Source organism: Strongylocentrotus purpuratus, unplaced genomic scaffold (assembly GCF_000002235.5).
Source record: "Strongylocentrotus purpuratus isolate Spur 01 unplaced genomic scaffold, Spur_5.0 spur5_scaffold_11, whole genome shotgun sequence".
NCBI lineage: Eukaryota > Metazoa > Echinodermata > Echinoidea > Camarodonta > Strongylocentrotidae > Strongylocentrotus > Strongylocentrotus purpuratus.
The window spans coordinates 9,072,141-9,092,295 of record NW_022145596.1 but is presented as its reverse complement, the minus strand read 5'-3'; the positions used below and the strand labels follow the sequence as shown (position 1 = coordinate 9,092,295).

Below are 20,155 nucleotides of genomic sequence, written 5' to 3'. Positions count from 1 at the left end.
ACATCTAGGAACATCAGGCCTTGGCCCTGAAATATTTTTACGATGTAACTAGTTCAAATAATTTTCGTCGCATACAGCATTTGGACATAGATGAATTTAGTGACAGCACCTCTTTGAAATGGAAAAGTGTGTTGAAAATAAGAATAAGAAGTGGGGTTCGTGTGCCATTCATTCTCTGGTAGACTGCAACATTATGTGGGAGAGCGCCCTCTACAAAACAAAACCGGTCAGTATAGAAATGAAAGAACGGGGAGGCAGCGATGAGATAAAGTGTAGTGGGGCTGGGGAGGGGTAGGGATGGTTAATTATGTTTCCATTTCAGCTCCAATATTGGTTATCTAGCCTATCTATAGGGTAAAATGTGGTCGAGTAATATTGAGAGGATTCAGGGTCGACGGATTCTAAATACTAAAACCCAAACATCATTGAAAATTCAAATGACAAATTATGACAACATACCAAAAATGTGAAAACGGTGACTAAAAGGTCACGAACAAAACTGGTTTCAGCACCCTCACATTACTGATTGATATGATTTGAGTGATGATTTTGAAATGATAATGGATAGGATTGTGACAGGTTATTATTAAAAGTGAAAGAGATTTATTGTGTAAGTTGTAACTCCTGATCAGCTTATTAATGTCTTATTTTAGATTTAGGTACATTTAATTTCATCACATTCGAACCTCTAACGGATAATTGATATTGAACAATAGACGACATATTTTATTATTTCGGAAACAAGCACGATCAAGGTTAAAAATCGCTCCTGACACACTCCCAGTATAAATGGTGACGTTAGTTCATCATACACGGCTTCGTTTCGCAGTTCATTTGGAGGGTATTCTTTTCTCCAGTGTACTGTACATGCGTGTGCAATGTATATGCTCATTCTCCGTCACTCTCTCTCTCTCTCTCTCTCTATCTACCTCTCTCTCCTCCTCCACTGTCACTTTCCCATCCCCACACTCCGCAATGACCGCTGAAACCAAACTCATGCATGCTATGGGTTGGTTGGTTGGTTGGTTGGTTGGTTTGGGATGGGGCCCGGTCCCGACAGAGTGAGTGATGGTAAACACGATGACATGGGCAGCGTTTGTTTTTGATAAACGGGGTAGAGCGGAACTTCGATAACACCGGAAATGTCTGATCCCCGGGAGATTACGGCGTCGCAAATCATTCGCAACCTACCATCCTTCGAAAGGGCCTGGAATGATCCATCATCGCCGCGAGGGGGTGGCCCTTGTTGCCTTGATTTTTGCAGAGCTGTGAGGGGTAGAGTCAGACCGGATATTATCTCTACATCATCACGTATAAGTAGGCAGCTTTGGCTGTCAAGCTCTTAAAAAACCAGGCCAATCCGTCTTGGATTCGGATGGAGGGAGAGCGACCAGAGGGTATTGTTTCAAACCGGAAATCACTTGATTAGCTGGTATGTGAATGATAATCCCGCATGTGAGCATGCGCTCGAGATACGCAGGCTACCCACCCCTCCATTGAAGGTGAGCTCGCCCGCACACTATTTGCACGCCCCTGTATTTGCATATGAACGGAATTCATGCCGTGACTTCGAGCAGCCGAACTGCGAGGGATATGTGACTGGGTGAAAAGAATTCGGGGCCCCCCGTGTACCGGTAAATAAAGCATACGGGAGTATTATAGCACTTGGCCTGCACGACCGTACACAGGAACTAGCAATTTCCGCTCTGTTCCCTTGAGCAACTCAGTACGATCGCCGTTTGTAGCCTGCACACACGGCCAACTTGGACGCTATATGACTGCAGTTACTCGTTGGAACTACTTACTGGAATATACTGTTAGCCAATTTCTGTGGAATATTTCATGTTGTTGTGATTATGTTAGCTGGACAATGACTGGAGTGGAATATGAATGGCGAATGCGTTCGATTATTCGTCCTGGAATAGCAGAATAGAAGCGTAAGTATTACTAAAGCTGCCGAAATGAAGGGGTCGAAATAAAGTTGTGGGTCCCCAGCACCACCGCGGAGCGGGCGGATGCCCATTGAAATACAAGCTTAGGCCTGCTTTGCATTTGTGTGCCTTGTACTAGGCTTACCAGAAGAAGAAAAAAAAAATGGAAAAGAGGAAAAGGGTTGCATGCGCGGATTCGTTTACTGCAGGTGCATATTAAGCCGTGTTTCCTCAACTACGAGCCTCCCAATATTATTGGTTACAAGTATATGGAGATATGAACAAGATTTGTAGTTGTTCAAAATGTTCAAAATGAAATTAAATTTTACTTCGCACATGTGACCTTCTGATTTCTGGTTACCCTACCTTCCAAATGATGCCAAATATTTCAAACCCATCATTTGACATGGTACATGTGTTTATGTTGTCTGTAAATGAACTATGTATCATTTCTTTTTAGTGGATGTTTGTATCCCATCCCAAAGGGGGTGACTTGGGTGAACACTTAACAACAATTATAACCATTAGTATATTATGGTGATAATTGAATTGGAGGTGTGAAGATATTAAATGGTATTTAGCTATTCAAGAATCATAAAAAGATATCTCATAGACGGTAATGTGTATTTATTGAGCAACTTATACATGAAGTATGTGTTTCTCTTGCCATGGCTGTGTTTATATCCCACATGTGTTGAATATCCATAAATTGCAATTCAATTTGTAGTTTTGTAGTACATATTTGTACCAAAATGATTCAGTTCATGTCATGATACGTGTGTTTCAAAACTAAACATCCCAAATGAACGCGAATATTCAGGAATATTTTAATTTAAAAATTGTAAGAAATGCATGTAATTCTTGTCTATATTACATAATTTAGACAATTCTGACGGCCTTGACAGGAATACTTTCATGAAAGAAAATTGTTTAAAATGTATTAAATTGTGAAAGCAAATGTCTCATTAGTAACAGAATGCACTGCATAATTCCGTTCAGTTAGAATCAAGATAGTTTCGCTGGTACTTTTGAAAACTTTACCAATATTTTTGGAGGCAACCAGGTGTGATTTCCTCACAAAAACGGTCACATCACAACCAGTACTTCCTATTTCCCAAATCCTGTCCCATCACAAACCCATCCCAAGAAAATTATCTTTGAGGTTTTTGTCCGCCGTCGCCGCAAGTACAGCATCTATAGCCAACAGCAGGAGCAGCTGAAAACCCCCACAGGCGATCATAAATCGGCAGCCATGTCATACCCCTAGCCCCCCTTGGGGGATACGACCGATCATAATGCACCGCTGTGCACGTGGCCCGGCCCCCGACTCTTCAACCCGATCTTCCCGATCCCATGGCCATGCCATTCTGACGTCGTTGGTTCGGTTTCCAGCAGTCACACCGTTTTATATGGAACACGAAGAAAACCCAAGAAAATGAACACGTTGGCAACTTTTTCACCTTCTGTTTTAGGTTGTACACTCTTTTGCAGTATACACTGGCAGTCATTTTCTCTTCCGTTTCTTGTTTTTTTTTTGTGGGGTGGTTTCCGTTTTCGTTGGCATTTCATGATTTAAACCACTGTGAAAAACATTTGTAGTTTGGACACGAACGTCGGACGCAAATAATGTTCCATGACGTATTGTAAACATCATAATGATTAATGGTCCATGTTCATGATGAGCTTTGTTTGTACGCACTGTTATTTATTGTCACAAGCGATTGGCTAGTCACATACTTATTTTATATATGGAGACAAATACCAGTTCATTCTCTGAAATGTTGGGATCGAAATGTGAACCCAATTGATAATTATGTGAATCTATCAATGTATCAGTCAGATTATTATCGTTAAAAAACGACGAAAAGGGTCCTTCCTATGTGTATGTCGTGTGGCTAGATACCGTGAATCCAACGAATAAATTAGCCTATATGATGCACATTGTGTATGCCTCTTTCGCGCATGTTTCTACCACTATCAGTCGCAATGCGACTGATACTCGCATTATTCGCAAACGTACATAACTGTTTGGAGATAAATACCACTTCGACCTCGTAATATAAGGTCTGACTGTGGTTTCATGATTGCATCGGGGATTTGAAAGATTTTTTTTATAGTTGTAATATGTCAGGATAAACGGTCCTTTCACTGTACTGCATGTGTCGCAATGGCACAGTACATAAACCTTTGATTTATGACCCCCTCATACACGATGTTAATGATCCACAATGTCTACAACTTACATCATTTGGTGTTTTTAAAGTGAGAAGTTCGCCTTTTGCATTCACCAAGTTAAGGAATTATGAAGCTTACACAAACGTGGTGATTTAGAGTCAGAAGTATTAAATATAGGCATATTATTTACGTGACTTCGATACGATACACTGTAACACTTTCCTTCTTTGTTAAGAAGTTTGCCCTAAAACTCATAGTTTTCATCAGATAACACGGGCGTGTTGAAAGTTTGAACTAACAACAAGGTCTATAACTCTACATACTGCGGAGTGTAATTTCACGTGGGGTTATAGCCGTCCACGAGACGAGACGAGAGCTTATTCAATACTTTACAGACTAATCAAAAATACAAGCCCCTTGCGATGCCCATAAATAATTATTGCTTCTTCAATGTAAACCCCATTTCAATTTGAACGCATTCAATTCGCTTGGCCTCTATGGCGGATTAACTCAATTTCTTAGGGTTTATCGTGTGCGAGACCCCCTTTTCACAAGTGGGGTTTAAAAAACACGGTTTAAAAGACTCTATTCCATTATTGAGCCGAACTAAACGGGCCCCGTCAAGCGGCCAGGCGATCAGTGGAGGCAGTGATGGGCAAGACATTGACAGGAAAAACGATGTCCATTGTTGCGGAATTCACCTTGAATCAAGACTCTGAAGAAAGTCCCTCCAAAGAAAAGAAGAAATCATCGATTAGGCCATTGTTCTGCCATTGAACGGGAAGAGTTTATAGAACGGTCGGGTATTGTACCACTCTCGATCTTCATCAATTAGGTTTTCCTTGGCTTTCTATGGGTCGATACAGGAGATAGACAGAATAACAGGTTATAATGCCATGTTTTAAACCTATACTAGGAGGTCCACTTAACACCCTTTGTTCTCAGACATCCGGTGGGGATGTTGCGGGGAGGCTGCGCAAGGTGATTAGAGGGGTAGCATGAAGGGGGGGGGGGGGGGGTAATAGATAACGCTACAATAGTCTTGATATAGAACCTGTATTTGGTCTTGAAAACTAAGCTGGGGAATGAATACCGATAAAGTTAACTGCATCGTGTGCATACACTGGAACTTGGCTCATTTAGCTGACGAATATAATGTTTGCCTTAGCATTAGTGTATTGCAATACATCAAAATGGGATATATTCTAACTAGATTTTACTTACCGGAATGTAAACACGAGTAAATGAAACCTGAAATTGGACTGATCTATGGTATTTATTGCGATACTATTAAAGCTAGTCTCCTATCTCATTGTACGGCAGACAATTATCAGATGTTCGCCTGCAGGCTTGGCAGCGGCATTATTGGTATGCTACAACAAATCTAACCTGTATGCCTTTTACACTTCATTTACGATACATGTGTGTGTGTAGAACATGCGAAACACCAGTACTGCAGCAGAATCAGAAGTGCCTAAAGTCAGTTAGTGGCACTGGCAGTATATTGGCAATAAAACATGTCTGCGATTAAAACTTGAAATGGGACTGATCTGGGATATACATTGTAATATTGAAACCAATTTTGAACTTTATTGTATGGCAGACAAATATAAATTTATGTTCACCCGCCGGTTGCAACATTCGTATACCGTATACCAGAGACATGCCATAACACAATCCCTGATACTACACACATCTTAATTTGTATGCCTATTTAATAACGCTGCATTTACGTTGTAGTGAAGTATAAGTAGAATGAGGGAAAACCACAGGAGAATCAGAATTGAATCAAATCGTGCACAGAGTCAGCTAGTGGCACTGGTAGTAGGTTGGTAATAACATGTCTGCGATTAAAACGTGGCCTTGCGTGACCAATTGATATGAATATTAAATTAGCTGCGATGAATTTTCATATTCCACATCAGAATGATCCAATACACTTAAGCCATGGAGAATAAGGCAGTCAGTGGCCAGAACTCCGTCTCTACAAGGCTCTAGGCTCTACCCATTGCAATTTAGACTACCAAAGTTCAGCTCTCCACTTTTTCCCCTCACTGTGACATTGTCAGTTATAGAGGGCTTTCATGTGTTTTTCAGACTCGGGAGTTGATGTAGAACATTTAGAATCAATTGTATACATTTTTCCTGTTTGTGATATATTTTTATGTCGATTGCATCCATCATGAAAGTGTAATATTAAATTGGATTACATTACGAAAATGGTCATGAACTTACATTCTAATGTGGGGGAGGTGACGTTATATAAAAAGTAAATTAAATCGCTCGGAAGTTGGAAAGCTAGTTTGATCCTATACTGGGGTTTCCGAATATAAACGGGAAGGTGAAAAGTATGCCCATCTGAGCTAGACGAACTTTTTGGCATAGACTTGTGCGAGTAGGAGTACTTACATTACATGTTTAGATCTCGTTGCATTTACGAGGTTTACAAAGTCCATCCGTTCTAAACATAATTTGGAAACGAACTGCATGCACGAAACCATTTACTGCCGACGTGACAATCGCACCCTTTTTTCCGTTTCCCGGTTGTAAGAAAGTAAGCATTTGTCTCTGTCTGGGGACAGTGTGGTGCCCATTGGACATATGGGACAACGATGGTGATTCTCCCTCTCTCTCTCTCTCTCTCTCTCTCTCCCATTTTCTCTCCTTTTCTCTTTCCTTATGCTTGGCAATCCTGATTGGTTTCCCAGCTTCATGTATGTCTTCAGCTTCTAGGCTCTCACCAAGTTCACACCGGATGTGTTGTCTGAGTGCATATTTCTTTCCCGTAACCTTGTTTATACAAACTCCAGTTTCCCCAGATATTTTTTTCTCCAGTGGGGGTATTTTGCCGAGATTGAGGGGTACAATTCACCCCCTCCGTTTTTAGTTTTAGTAGAAAAATGTGACAAAGATATTTTATAAATTACCAGATTTGTTATCTTTAAATCATTCGTAGTTACAAACTCTTAAAAAGAAAAAAAAACAACTAATCCGTTTCAATGGTTCAGATTGACTTTTTTTAGAATTTGATTGACGGATAAAAGAAGAATCATGCGTTCGGGGGTGATGTGCCTTTCGTGATTCGTACCTTAAAGGTTAATGCACCCATGTTTTCTGTCACCTCTCCAAGGTGTGCTTACTTCATCCACCTCGCCCCACCCCTAAGTACTACATTTGAAATATGGAACCAACTGTCGTGCACAACGCACTTTTTTGTGGATGACATTTGTAAAGAAGACGGGAAGAGTGGAGAGGGCCGAGTACTTGTGGCATATGATATCGAGATTATAGGGCAGATTTAAGTCGTCCTTGAATGGGAATTTCTGCCTTTCTTACGATCCGTTCCAAGATCCCAGAACATAATGTCAACAGGTGTAGAAGGTCTCAAGACCATATTTCGTTTCCGCACCTGTCGAAAAGCAAAGTCAGAGCACGTTCTTCGGCTGTACTTCCGACGAAATTTACCACATTTCTCAAATGAGGGAATCTTCAGTCATATTTAGGTTTAGGGTCGTGCAAGTAATTCTGATATGGTAGGCATTTCTAGCTGATTTATGAACCCTTTGTCTTTATCCGAGAACAATCTATGGCAAACTTGTGAATATTCATTTATTTTTTGCACTATCAAAGATCTATAATTATGTCGATTTGTACATCTGATGTTAGCTCATTCAAAACGTTCGCAAGTGTCTCGACACAGACTCCTAGTAGTTTACTACATCCCAGAGACTTCTCATGAGCTCCTGCATACACGAATAAAACATACTTTCTCGTCGTGCAATGCAGATATAAATTTGACAAAAGCAACAAACATGAGAAAGAGGAATTATTTACGGCTTCCTCCATACACATGTATGTCAGTGTGAACTCTGTGAGACCGAGTGTGCGTGTTTTCAAGTCATACATGTAATTTGATCGACGTTTATCACACGAACACTCGCCTCGGGCATTGCAAGCGAGCGAGCAAGCACATCAGTAATAAATCGTCCCTTTCCGGACCAAAACGAGTTTTTTTTTCTATTTTTTTTTTTTACCTAATCTGTTTTTCGCGTTTCTTTGTGCAGCGCTTCATAACAAACGCCTCGCTTATTCCACTGATAAGCGAGCAGCCAAATGTTCGTTGGGTCGTACTTTTAGGGATATTACACATGAAGATATAAACAGACATGCTTTGATTGCATTCTGTTATTTTCTTGCCGAATCTTTGGTAGTGAACCATTTAGTTTCTATATTTGCTTGCAAAGTTACGTGCCCAATTGCCCTTGCATCCGCTGGGACTTTTTGTTGATCGTGTTTTGGCGATTTGCCATTGTACTGGGTAGCTGTAGTAGACCGGGTTCTAATATTCACTCTGAACTTTCACAAAAAGAAATAATAACTTCGTAATCAAATCAATAATCAAATGTTACAAATTACCAGACTGTAAGTTTGGTTTATTCTGAGACTTTTACCAGGGACTTGGGTTTTACCAAGTATAATTTTGTAGTCATTTGTCGATAATTGTTTATGTGCTCCGTCCGCATTTCGAAACAAAAAGTTTGTTTCTTTGAACTCTACATCATAATTACATCAATTGAATTCATCCTACGTAAAGCTATGACTGCAAATGCAACATATACAATGGTTTGCTTATATTGCCAAAGATTTCCTGCAAGCTGTGGCTGATTATCTCGTACTACTCGTAGAAAGTATGTTACAATGCTTAGTTCAGTTCCATGGTTCCACCAACCCTCTAAGGGCAGAGCGTGTCCTTGATCTCTTGTTGTACATTTTTCCTTTCTTTCCTGTCCCGCCATTTCCTATTTCCCTCCGCTAGCCGTGGTCTGCTGGCTAGGGAAGGCCATTGGTCATCCCATTGGTCATCCGGCTTGTTGACCAAACACTTATCGCTCACTAATCCTTGGAATCTCTGGAATTTTTTCCTAGAGGAACGCCAAGAAGAATGCATGTCACAACAACATGCATGCGTGGATGCTATAGAAATGCATCATACAATGTGCCTATTTATGGACTAGGGGATGGGAAAAGGCAGACCATTTGCTGTTTTTAAATGCACGATTTGTGGCCTATATTTCCAGAGACCTACATGTTAGTAATGGGAAAACCTACATGCTCTTTATAAACTTGTTTAATGATTGTGTTAAAAAATGTTTATCATGTATCCACTTGCATCATATATCTCCAGTTCCCCACATGAAGTCATGATCCCCTGTCTCTGATATGCTGGTATGTGGGAAGTCTTAAACTTCTCTTAAACCATAATGTTGTGTGTAAATAAACATACCCTTAAACTTACCCCTAAGTAAAGCACTTCTCTAGACTAGTGAAGTAACACAAATATTTTTCTGTCTGCTTTCTCTACAGAGTTTATGGCGTACTGGGTTGCCACACGTTACATCCATGGCCCAAGATGGTGGAGATTTGGTAGTACGGCAGCCCACGTCTGTACACGGCTCGCCGCCAGGATCACGCCCTATCCTGCTACCGCCAGGCTGGCGTAATCGCAACCTTCTGGCTCTCAGGTCAGCGACAGGAGACGAGGCACGACCGAATGATTACGTGGACACCAACAATGATAGATTGAATGGTAGGAACAATAACGAATCACCGAATTCAAGATCAGCAGAGAACTCTGGAGATGAAGGACATCTAAGGACTGATCTAATTGTGGTCAGGGGACCTAAAGGTAAAGCAAAAGTACTCAGAGTTGTGAAATCAAAACCAGACGAGAAACCGAAAAGTAAAAGCGAACAGTCATCACCGACGACACCGACACATGGCGGTGATCTTCATGGGAAAGGAGACGAAAAACTAAGTAAGGATCCATTTCCTTGCCCTCAGTGCGGATGTTGTAGGTGTGAGAAGTGCAAAAACAGCAATAGACTACCAAGTACTTGGTGTTGCAACGGTAGGTGCGAATTCTCTCCGGAGTGTGTTCTGAACTGCTGTACGTGCATGACATGCGTGAAAAGCTTATTTTATCATTGTGCAAGAGAATCTGACACAGAATACGCCTACTGTACGGATGATCCCTGCTCGTGTAGGCCTCACCGACGCTGTGCTAGATGGACTTGCTTGAGTCTCTTGTCCTTATGCTTGCCTTGTTTATGTTGCTACCTACCTGGGCGAGGAGCACTCGAAGCCTACAGACAATGCCAATCTCAGGGAAGACAAGGATGCCAGTGCAGCAGATGGGAGAACGGTGAAGCGTACGACGCATTATGAGAGTAAGCAACACAGGATCACAATCAAAGTGTTAACTGCATGTTTGTTTTCATCAAGATGACAGTTAAAATTGAGAACAGTGCATCCTGCACAAGATTTGTGCAGTCTACGTTATGGATGATCCTCACTTCGTATCTTGTGGATATTATACTGATGTCATGGTCTTCGTGGACTACTGCTACGATTGGAAACCCGCACGATCCAGGAGAGCTACGGAATCGACCCTGGAACCATTGGAAGATTGTTCGGAGGAGTGCAGCTCAGGACGATGGAAGGTCAGCCATGATCTCTCTTCACATCTGCGAGATGTGGCTTGATAGGGTCAGTATTGACCACCGAACGGTTCCAGTGAGGTAAGGGTGGCAGGAGAGGCGAGGCTACGAGAGAGAGGTAGAAGACAAGAGTGCCTCTGGGCCTGGCTTCATGAAGCTTGCAGGAAGATGTCTCCAAGTGACTTGAAGACACTGCATGAGTCCCTTCATGATGGTATTTTTGTATTCTGTGCAGTCCCAACCAATGCAAGGTGGTCTGACTAGGTATAATCACAGCCCTAGCAGTATGTTGTCCAACAACAATTTAGTGAGGAGGTGGGATGTACATGTATCTCGAAATAGGTGCAATTAAGACATAAATGAGCCACTACAATATACACTGAAAATTTTGTTATACATGTAGTGTGCTAAATGTTAAAATTTATTATTATAGAGCTTCAAATACAAAAGTAATTTAAAAGAAAAGAGGAAAACAAGTTTGTACATTTTTTTTGTTTCTATTGATTTACAAGAACATCGATTAGTAGTTCTAAGGTGGTATGGAACAAACTTATGGAAGAAAAGAGCTTCTTCTGAAAGTGGTAGTCAGAATATGTACCTGTACTTTGTCACATCTCTATTTAATCTAATCGATGTACATTTTGCATAATGTATTGTGTTTATCTCAGAAGTCACACAGAAAACAGGTATTTTTTTGTTATAGTGTTCCAATGTATATTGGAATACATGATGTGCACAACATCATTATTAGGAGTTATTACTTTTTACATGGTTAACTGTAAGTGTAAGGCATCAAGTTGATTCTTTATAATTATGTCCCCAACTCTCCGTAATTCAGAAGAGACGAGTATCCCCAAACTAAATTACATGTATATGTATTTTGTTTAATTTTAAATGGACCAAAAAATGTAGAGGCAACGCATGTACAACGTAAGATAACGTAATGCAAGCGCTCCATGTCATTATGTGTTCAATTTGACACGAGATAGCACATCACCCATGATGGCCTATTAATATTTATGAACATTGTATGAGCTAGCTGGAGGCCAAAGTTGGACAAATGGGTAGAACAGATAGCGGTGAAGCCCTATCTCACCCAATGCTCTGTTTACGACTACACGGCGTACGCTTGTTATCTCTAATCGCACTTCTCTCGCGCGATCCCCATAGCCTTCGAACGCTTGATGCATGAGGAAGGAAAGATGGCGGGTTTTTCATTTCGGAGATCGCTTAGACTCGCTACCCTCTTCGTCTTGTGTGCTGTGTACATAAAACTGGTAACGCTTTTGGAGAAAAGATATTTTGTCTATTGGACGAGTTTGAGGCTCCATATTGTTCGAGGGGTCGTGGAGTGTTTGGTCAGGGACCAAAGAGTAAATAGGGCCCTTTCCACTAAGCATAAACCTTAGGCATTCAGCCAGGACTGAGTTGCCCAATTGTCTCTTATCTTTCTCATTTAGAATGATAACCAACGGATGTGCTTGTGTGTAGATGGTTGATAATATAGTGCCATGCGCATGTAATGGGGCTGTTCATTTTTTTGGAACGGTCTTGAAAATGTAGTGGATTTAATTCATTACATATACATGGACATTGAAACAAAAACTGAACGTAAAGAAAGATAAAGGGAATCTTCAAAGAAATTCCACACCAATACCATTTCAGCCACCCATTACTCATAAGTTATAGATGCCTACGATTTTTAAGTATGTGATTTCAAAATTTAGAGTACATGTTCATTTAACGATGCAGCCTGTATGCTAACGCTAGACACATCCGTTCCAAATTGAGTTTTTGAAAAGCTTTCGACGTGGTTTTAGTTCAGACTTCAGTCTAACCAGAGACATTCAATTGAAGTAGCCGATTAAAATTACACATTTGATACGCGACGGTGGTATATCAGTTCCAAACATGAAACCCTGGTGGATTTGAAAAGACGCCGTCTAGGCAGGGGTGCTTACGTAAGAGGCTCCAGCTCGACCAAACAGCCCACCCCTAAAGAAAAAAAAAGGGTGCATCTGAATATTTCATTCTTTCTATCTTCTTCTCCTCTCCCTGACTTTATCAAGTAGAGAGGAGGGGGTAGAGATGCCAAACCAATCACATTTCATCCGGCTTCTCTTTGTATATTCACAAGCGCTGTATTCTATCCAAGCCCGAGTCTGTATACTATTAGCGTCGTGTTTCTTCGACCAACATAAACCCAATGTCCCCTTTGTAATTCTCAATCTTAAACTCCCTTTTTAAAATAACCGTTTACCACTTTAAAATTGACTAAAGATGTGCATTTTCTGAGCGAGCTAGCCCAAGTTCTTTTTTCTGTTGACCTCTGTTTACCATGTTTGCTACCGCAGTCGCCTCCGTTCTCTTACCACTCCACACACGGCTGATTGGCCTTTACAGGGCCACAATCTCCGGATGGCCTGCAACGCTTAGCAAGCACACATCGCTTTTCTTCTCTCCCTCCCTCCCTCCCTCTATTCAATTTAGGCTTCCTCTCCGTCTTTATTCAAGCATAGATTGGCACACCTTTAGACCTCCGAAGCCCTATTGTTCCAGGTGCCTGCCTTTTTACCACTCTTTTTTCCGGTGAAGAACTAAGCCCCGCCGTTGCTTCCACTCGGCATGTAAGCAGGCCATTTCAATCAACCTTTCAAGTAGGACTAGGTTTATTTGCTTCTAGCCTTCAAGTAGTCCAGGACCAAGCCGTCTTGTAAGAATGGCTTCCTTTTAACATTAAGCTGCAATTGACATCATTATTCCAGCGGAATAATTCAAGCTTTTGTCGACAATTTGACTTTTTTGTGAGCAGCTCTGTGGCGTTAATTTGCGTTTTCACAAAACTAAATCACATGTATAAAGAACTACATGTAGGCATATCTGGCAATCCAGATGGACGCATTTGTAGGCCTTCAGTTTAGTAATTAACAAAAATTCGATTTTGACGGAACAATTCGTCAGCTGGCTTTTGCAACTGTTATGTTTAGAAAATCTCATTTGGGTGGATCGTGCAGTTGATGAATTTTTTAAAATATTCCTTTTAGGACTTGTGCTCTCAGTTAATAATTATTGCATCAAGCCAAGGTCCGTGATGGCAAGTACCAAATTCACAATCAACTCCCCCTTTTTTTTCTTTGCCCCTCTTTTTTCCATTTGTTTTCTTCTAAGTTCTAACCACCGGAACGCTGCTCCAGTGAATAACCATTTCCCTTCTCCTTTTTGCTCACCATTCAACCAGAATTCCGCAGGTCTTTTGAAAACTTTTATTCCTCGCTCTTTGGGCATGGGCTCCGTCGCCGATTTGGTTCTTTGTGTGTGCATTACTCCTACAATAACAAGCAATATAATCATTGCACCAGAAATAATTACGAACCAGGACACCGGCTTGTATATTGTGGGAAGCGCAAGAGACCATACTCGCCTTGCCGCTTGTCCACAATGCACTTCGCTGCACTGCCAGCCGGAGGGGTGTAGCACAAACTCAATACCGTGTGCGCAAGTTCATTACCTTTACCTCTCGCTAGTTGCGCATTCGGAGACCCCTAAATGCACTAGTTTGTGGGATATGTAAAAACAAAATATAGTTTTCATTGATTATTCTACCCTATCATCAATTTATCATTTGACAAATTACCAAGTTTTGTCTTTATAAAAGTTTCCGTTAAGACGGCTGGAATAAAATTTCCCCTCTTTGAAATCTAGAAAATAGTTATCACCCTAAACCTGTCGTAAGTAATTTACCCCAAAGTGACCAAACTATACATTGTATTTTATATATAAGGTATCAATGGTCTGATTTAGTAAACTACTTCTATTTCTTGAAAGGTGTAGGGTTACACATGATGTCGTGTGGATCGCAGTAGTTTACAGTTCATACACAACATTTATGTGAACTTCAAAATTTCAAGTTTTAATCTGCAACCGTTCACATTGCATTATGTGCACTATCTTCTAGTGAAAATATTTTGCCACCCCACGCCCCTTCCCATCCCAGCGCCCTATTAGAAATGACATTGTCGGGTATATTCACCTAGCATTATAGCCTATATTACGATAATGAATGATTCTAAAATAGTTGATAAACAGGACGTTTGGATTAATTTGTTAGATTCATATCGTTGGATACAAGAACATGTATTCCGAATAGTTATGCGGTTCAATCCAAATGTAAATTAGATTAACTGTATTACAAAATCTAATGATTCGATTTTTTTCTTTCTTCTTTCTGTTAGGATATTGCTAATGACAGGACGTGGACAATATTTGTCATTATTTGATAAGTTGAATGAAAGTCTCAAAGCTTGCGAAGAAGGATTTTCTTTCTTTTTTCAATGATTTCGTTGATCCTCGGATCTACATTTTCTTTTCTCTGTCGGTCCCTTAACAACTGCTTTGCGATTTGTTCACGACTTTCAAACCAACTTTTCAATAGATGGCAGAAATTGGCTCGTCGTAATTGGGAATGCTTTTTGGAAGCGAATGTTTACCTACAAAACCGTTCTTGTTTGTTGACGTAGTACGCTAATAAATCCAAACATGGGAAAGAAGAGAGAAAAGGGAAAGGAAAGAGGAAAGAAAAGGGAAAATCTGTTCCTGAACACGCATTGTTCGTCATAATTCGATGTCGGAACTATGCTTTCCTATCCGCGCTGCCAAATGAAAATAACTTGGTCTTGTTGCGTCGTGATGTGAAAAGCCAAGAAAAACAAAACCTTCTCTCGCTTTTTAGCAATCATTATGCGGGGCTGAAGAAAGCTGAAAAAATGGAAATGTCGATCATCCTAAGGCAATGTTATTCGTGATTATTACTGACTTTTTATTCATTTTTCAGGGTGGTGGCATGGAATGAGGGTTTTCGAACTCTACCTACAGTGCACGTCCTAACTCGAAGGAGGTGCTAGCATTTCGTTTGTCAATCTTTCGCCCCCCCCCCCCCTCCAAACAAAAAGAATGTTTAGTAAAAGTTAAAAATATAGGCCTATACTACAGGCTTATACACTACTATCTATGTGGGAGAATTTAACCCCAGAGTAAATCAACTGTTCTGTCACCTTTATGAGATAGACAGGAGAGATAGTTTGAAATATTGATTATAAAATCTGCATCGGGAAAACGTTATATTTGTTGGGGCTCGGCATACGCTTTCTGCCAACGAGCCTATGCACATTTGTAAGTCTTGTAAAGAGAGGATAGGAGTGGCTTTGGGCGGTAAACAAAAGCGACACGGAGCAAATCGGAAATTAAATAGCAAGCTTATTGACAAACAGATTACGTTATCGATTAAAATACAGCGAAGGGAAGCAATTAAGCATTAAAGCCTTGGGAGCCTTCTGCGCTTGGGAGCCTCTGCGGAACAGTTTCATCCCTTTTATTGGAAAACTTTCAATCGCTCATGTTAGTCTAATCCGATATCCCTTATCCATCCAACGCCTCAATTCTTTTAATCCCTTCCCCCCACGAACCACCCAAACGGCGGTGCATGGGTTCCTTTTAAATCTCATTCAAAGAATAAATCTTTGAAATATATAATAGTGCTGCTCCACCAATCCTCGTTAAGAAAGTTAACTATTTATTTACGTATATTAAAATAAAACGGGGTTGTACTCAGTTTCTATATAGTCCTGTTGCACACTCTCCCTCTGATCTCTATCTCCATTTCTTGTAATAATCAATAAATCAATTAAAATGTAAGTCTTTGTTTGGACTATTTTGCTGTGAATTACATTTTCACATTACCTCGCTTATCTGTTTATCTCTCGCCGTTTTTTAATCGACGCCTTCCTGTTTTTGTTTAATGAACAAACAAACCGGTTATAATGTGACGCCTAGCACAGGAAATGTATCATAAAGAGATTGCGTTGGCGATTTAATTCAAGCGTTAAATATAGTTCCGTTTCCATTGTTTTCCTGCTCTATCTTTGTACAGTGTTGTACATGTACATGCTGTTTGCCGCCTTCTCCCATTTTTTCCTCTCCCTTCATTTTTACGAACGGAAAAGAAAAATCATTTATTTTAATTCTCGGCCACGCAGGAAATTGCATTCAGCCATTGTTGTATCGTTAGAGCGATTTGACTACCGGAAATGAAGGTTCTGGGGGTAATTTGCCTAATGGGTCTCGGCCGCTGTATGTGTGTTGCCAATTTAAGCATCTGTGACTGAGCGAACGATTGGCTCTGCTTGCAAATAAATGACTTTGAACGAGTACAATGCATAGCTCTGTCCGAACCTATTTACAACATGTACTCGCAGCGGCCAGGGTGGAATTGCGAAATGATAGTCCCTTTTTCAAACGGTATTACAGACTTCGTGACTACTTAGTTTTCAGCACGGTTGTTCATGCCGAAAATAACATGGGTTACTCTCCTGGAAATCTGGAGGAATCTGGTGATAATGTGTTTACAATGTCCTGCTGTACAACATGGGGGAAATGGGGGGGGGGGGGGGAGAAATATGAAAATAACCCCCTTTGCGCAAACATTTCCACACGACCATCAATTTCACCAGGGCAAGATATGCGATTAGAGATACGGAGCGGTCTTTTAATAGAAGAAAGATAAATATGACATTTATGAAGTGAAAGGAGTTCGTTTATTCATTCTTATGAATGTATTCTCTCAGATATATTTCATTCATTGCAATTGTTTTGAAATATCCTCATGCGTTGCCTCTGCATAATTTCGCGATAAATATTCACTCCCCCACCCATCTAGCAACCTTTTAGCCTATGACCCCAAATTCTTTAATATTCGTATCCCATAAAAGATTACCAAATCTATTATTTGTTTTGATTTCTTGTAAGAGTTGTCTCACAATCAACAAAAAAATGATGCCTTACATGCTTACGTATTCCTATCTAGTCAATATAAACCTTTTTTTCTTCATAATGTTCTCTTTTTTGTTCGTTCATGTATTCCACAACACTGCCACCGTTGTATTCACTTTTCTGTTTCTTTTTACACTTCGTGTATATTTTCAGTATATCACATAGAGTATAAACAAATTTGTAAAAGAGTTCATTTAAGCTATGAGAGAGTATGTAAAGATTTATATTCTGTGAAACTCATTAATGTGTTATACAACATATTGAAAAGTGTTATGGGGATGTTTTACCATGATCCTCTTATCGTTATACACGCTTGGTAATCTAAAATATGACACAGTCATGACAGCAAGGGGAATAGATGTTTTTCCTCTATGCATTTACTATTGAATTGCCTTCGGAAACGATGTGTTCAGACTTTTACAGTGCCTATATCATGTATTTCTATAAATTTCCTCACTTAAATTAATTTAAATTGCCAATAAATTCCGTTCAATAATGTAATCCGGTAGCAACCAATCAGTACTTGACTATAAAAAATTAACGACGTAAAACCCCGTCTGGTGAAATAAATACTTGTATGTAGTTAATGCAAAAGAGGGAAATAGACCTCCTCCTCCTCCGCTATTTTGTGAAAGCATTCCTGCGTTCGCTACTTCTGTAAACAAGTCCTCTTCAATTGTTTACAAAAAAAGAAAACCCTAATGTGGAATCAATTCACTCCACGTTTTGAACCATGCCGGGATTATCCATCGGTTAGCCGGGTGCTTTTTAAGGCTTCCACGCCTTTTCTATAAAGATCCAATAGAATTATACGTAATCATATAGCTTGGAGGAGGAAAGTTAGCCCGTCTAAATAAAGCCGAAAGGAACAAATATTTCCAAGATTGGTTGACAACTTTTCAAGTAATTGGCTGCCAATTCAACTCAGATAAAGGTGAAATCCCATTTCGGAAGAAGAACAAGAATGGTTGGAATTCATATATTATGCAGACCCAGTTTTCGCTGTCAAAAGCAAGACAAAGTTTTATCGAAATAAGAGCACTTAGAAGTAGGGGAAGTAGATGTGCACTACAGACAATTACAGTGTACATCATTTCAGTCATTGTATACATTTAACCAGCACACATTGCCTCATGAAAATGTAATAGGTTTCCAACTGTGTCATCACATTCATAACTTATCTACGACGCAAGAGGGCAGACTTTGTATTCAAGTTTTCTCGAAAGAATGTTAACGAGATGAAATATGAATGAATCGGAAGGATTTCGGATGAGAAACATCGAATACATGCATTTTGTTATTGTATTTCACTGGAAGAAACAGTAAGTTACAATGTAGCCCAGATATATGGATGAGAAATTGTCAATCGTGGAATAACGTTTGTATTTGGTTTAATATTATAGCAGTTTTATAACGATGTTAATAATGGTTTACAAATATCCACTTATTATGACTTAGAAAGGCACTGCCATCAAATGTTTGATTATTACTATTTGACCGTTTAAACAGTTCCATGTAAATGATTATGAATCAATTTTCTGATTAAAAAAAAACTTTCACTGTGGTAATAAGTGATTATTGAAACCCTCTTGGATTTTTGTGAAACATTTCATACATTTGTAAGGGATACGTGAAAAGAGATATTCTAGAAAAAAAAGGGTACTTTCCTGAATTTGATTTAACACCTCATGACATGAAAGCTATTATATTGGCATGTGCAGGAAGAATTGATTCTGATGTTTCAGGACTTTTAGAAATAACGTTTTTAATTTCATGCATATTTTACCACTCCGCCTATGTAAGGAAAGTGTTTTTAATTCACATTGATTTTAAACGTTATCACATGCTTTTTATGACCTTCCATGTGAAAATTTTAAATATCTGATCTGTCATCGGAGCACGATTGTTCATATTTAGTATTCACTTCGTCAAATCTTTTTAAGAGTTCATAATCATCGAGGCCTACATTGTATATTAATTGAATTTTATTACATTCAGTTGAGGCAAATATTTGACCGGATGTTTGGATATTTCAGATATTCTTTCACGTATAAAGTTTTAAAATGTAATGCAAATTTTTATCCATTTATTAGCCCGCTTTGTGATTGGTGATTTTGAAAAGTTGGAATTTCAACACAGTCGTGAAGTTATTTATCATGTATTCGATGTCATAAGGAGGAAATATTTGAAGTTCTATTTTATTATATTATTTATTTTCCAGGAAGGCATTAAATCTTGAGAAAATCAAATTAATTATTGACTTCATCGTTATCTATTGGCGTTATGGAGATTGCTGTGGTGAATGGAAGCTGGATAAGTGAACGAGTGAATTTGTGTTGGGAATAAATGGTAATGTCATAGAAATCGGTACAGACTTAGAGAGAGAAAGAGAGAGAGAGTCAGAGAGAGAAGAGAGAAAAAAAAGTGGGGGGGGGAGAAATTGGGAAAGAGGGGAGAAAGAGACTTTGAGAGAGATGTGAATAAGAGAGAGAGAGAGAGAGAGACAGGCAGACAGAGAGAGAGAGCGAGAGAAAGAATCATACTTGCGTGAATAGACCACTTCACGGTTAGCACATGTCCCAAATGACCCCGAATAACCAATATATATCCACAGATCTTCCAAACATGAAGAGGTCCCACTTTGTACATTTTGGAATAATCACTCCTACAAAGACTACAGTATAAATGGAGGTGCTACATAAATAGCCTTTGTTTCCCCTTTTCAAA

At 39.7% G+C, this 20,155-nt stretch overlaps 1 protein-coding gene across 1 annotated transcript; it reads left to right on the top strand.

The window, feature by feature from the left end:
- Positions 1–1,400: 1,400 nt before the first annotated feature.
- LOC752296 (protein sprouty homolog 3) lies at positions 1,401–19,678 on the top strand. Its single transcript, XM_001176098.4, has 2 exons — positions 1,401–1,937; positions 9,471–19,678. The coding sequence occupies exon 2, from the start codon at positions 9,507–9,509 to the stop codon at positions 10,329–10,331; it is 825 nt and encodes a 274-aa protein (XP_001176098.2). The 5' UTR covers positions 1,401–1,937; positions 9,471–9,506; the 3' UTR covers positions 10,332–19,678.
- The last annotated feature ends 477 nt before the right edge of the window (positions 19,679–20,155 follow it).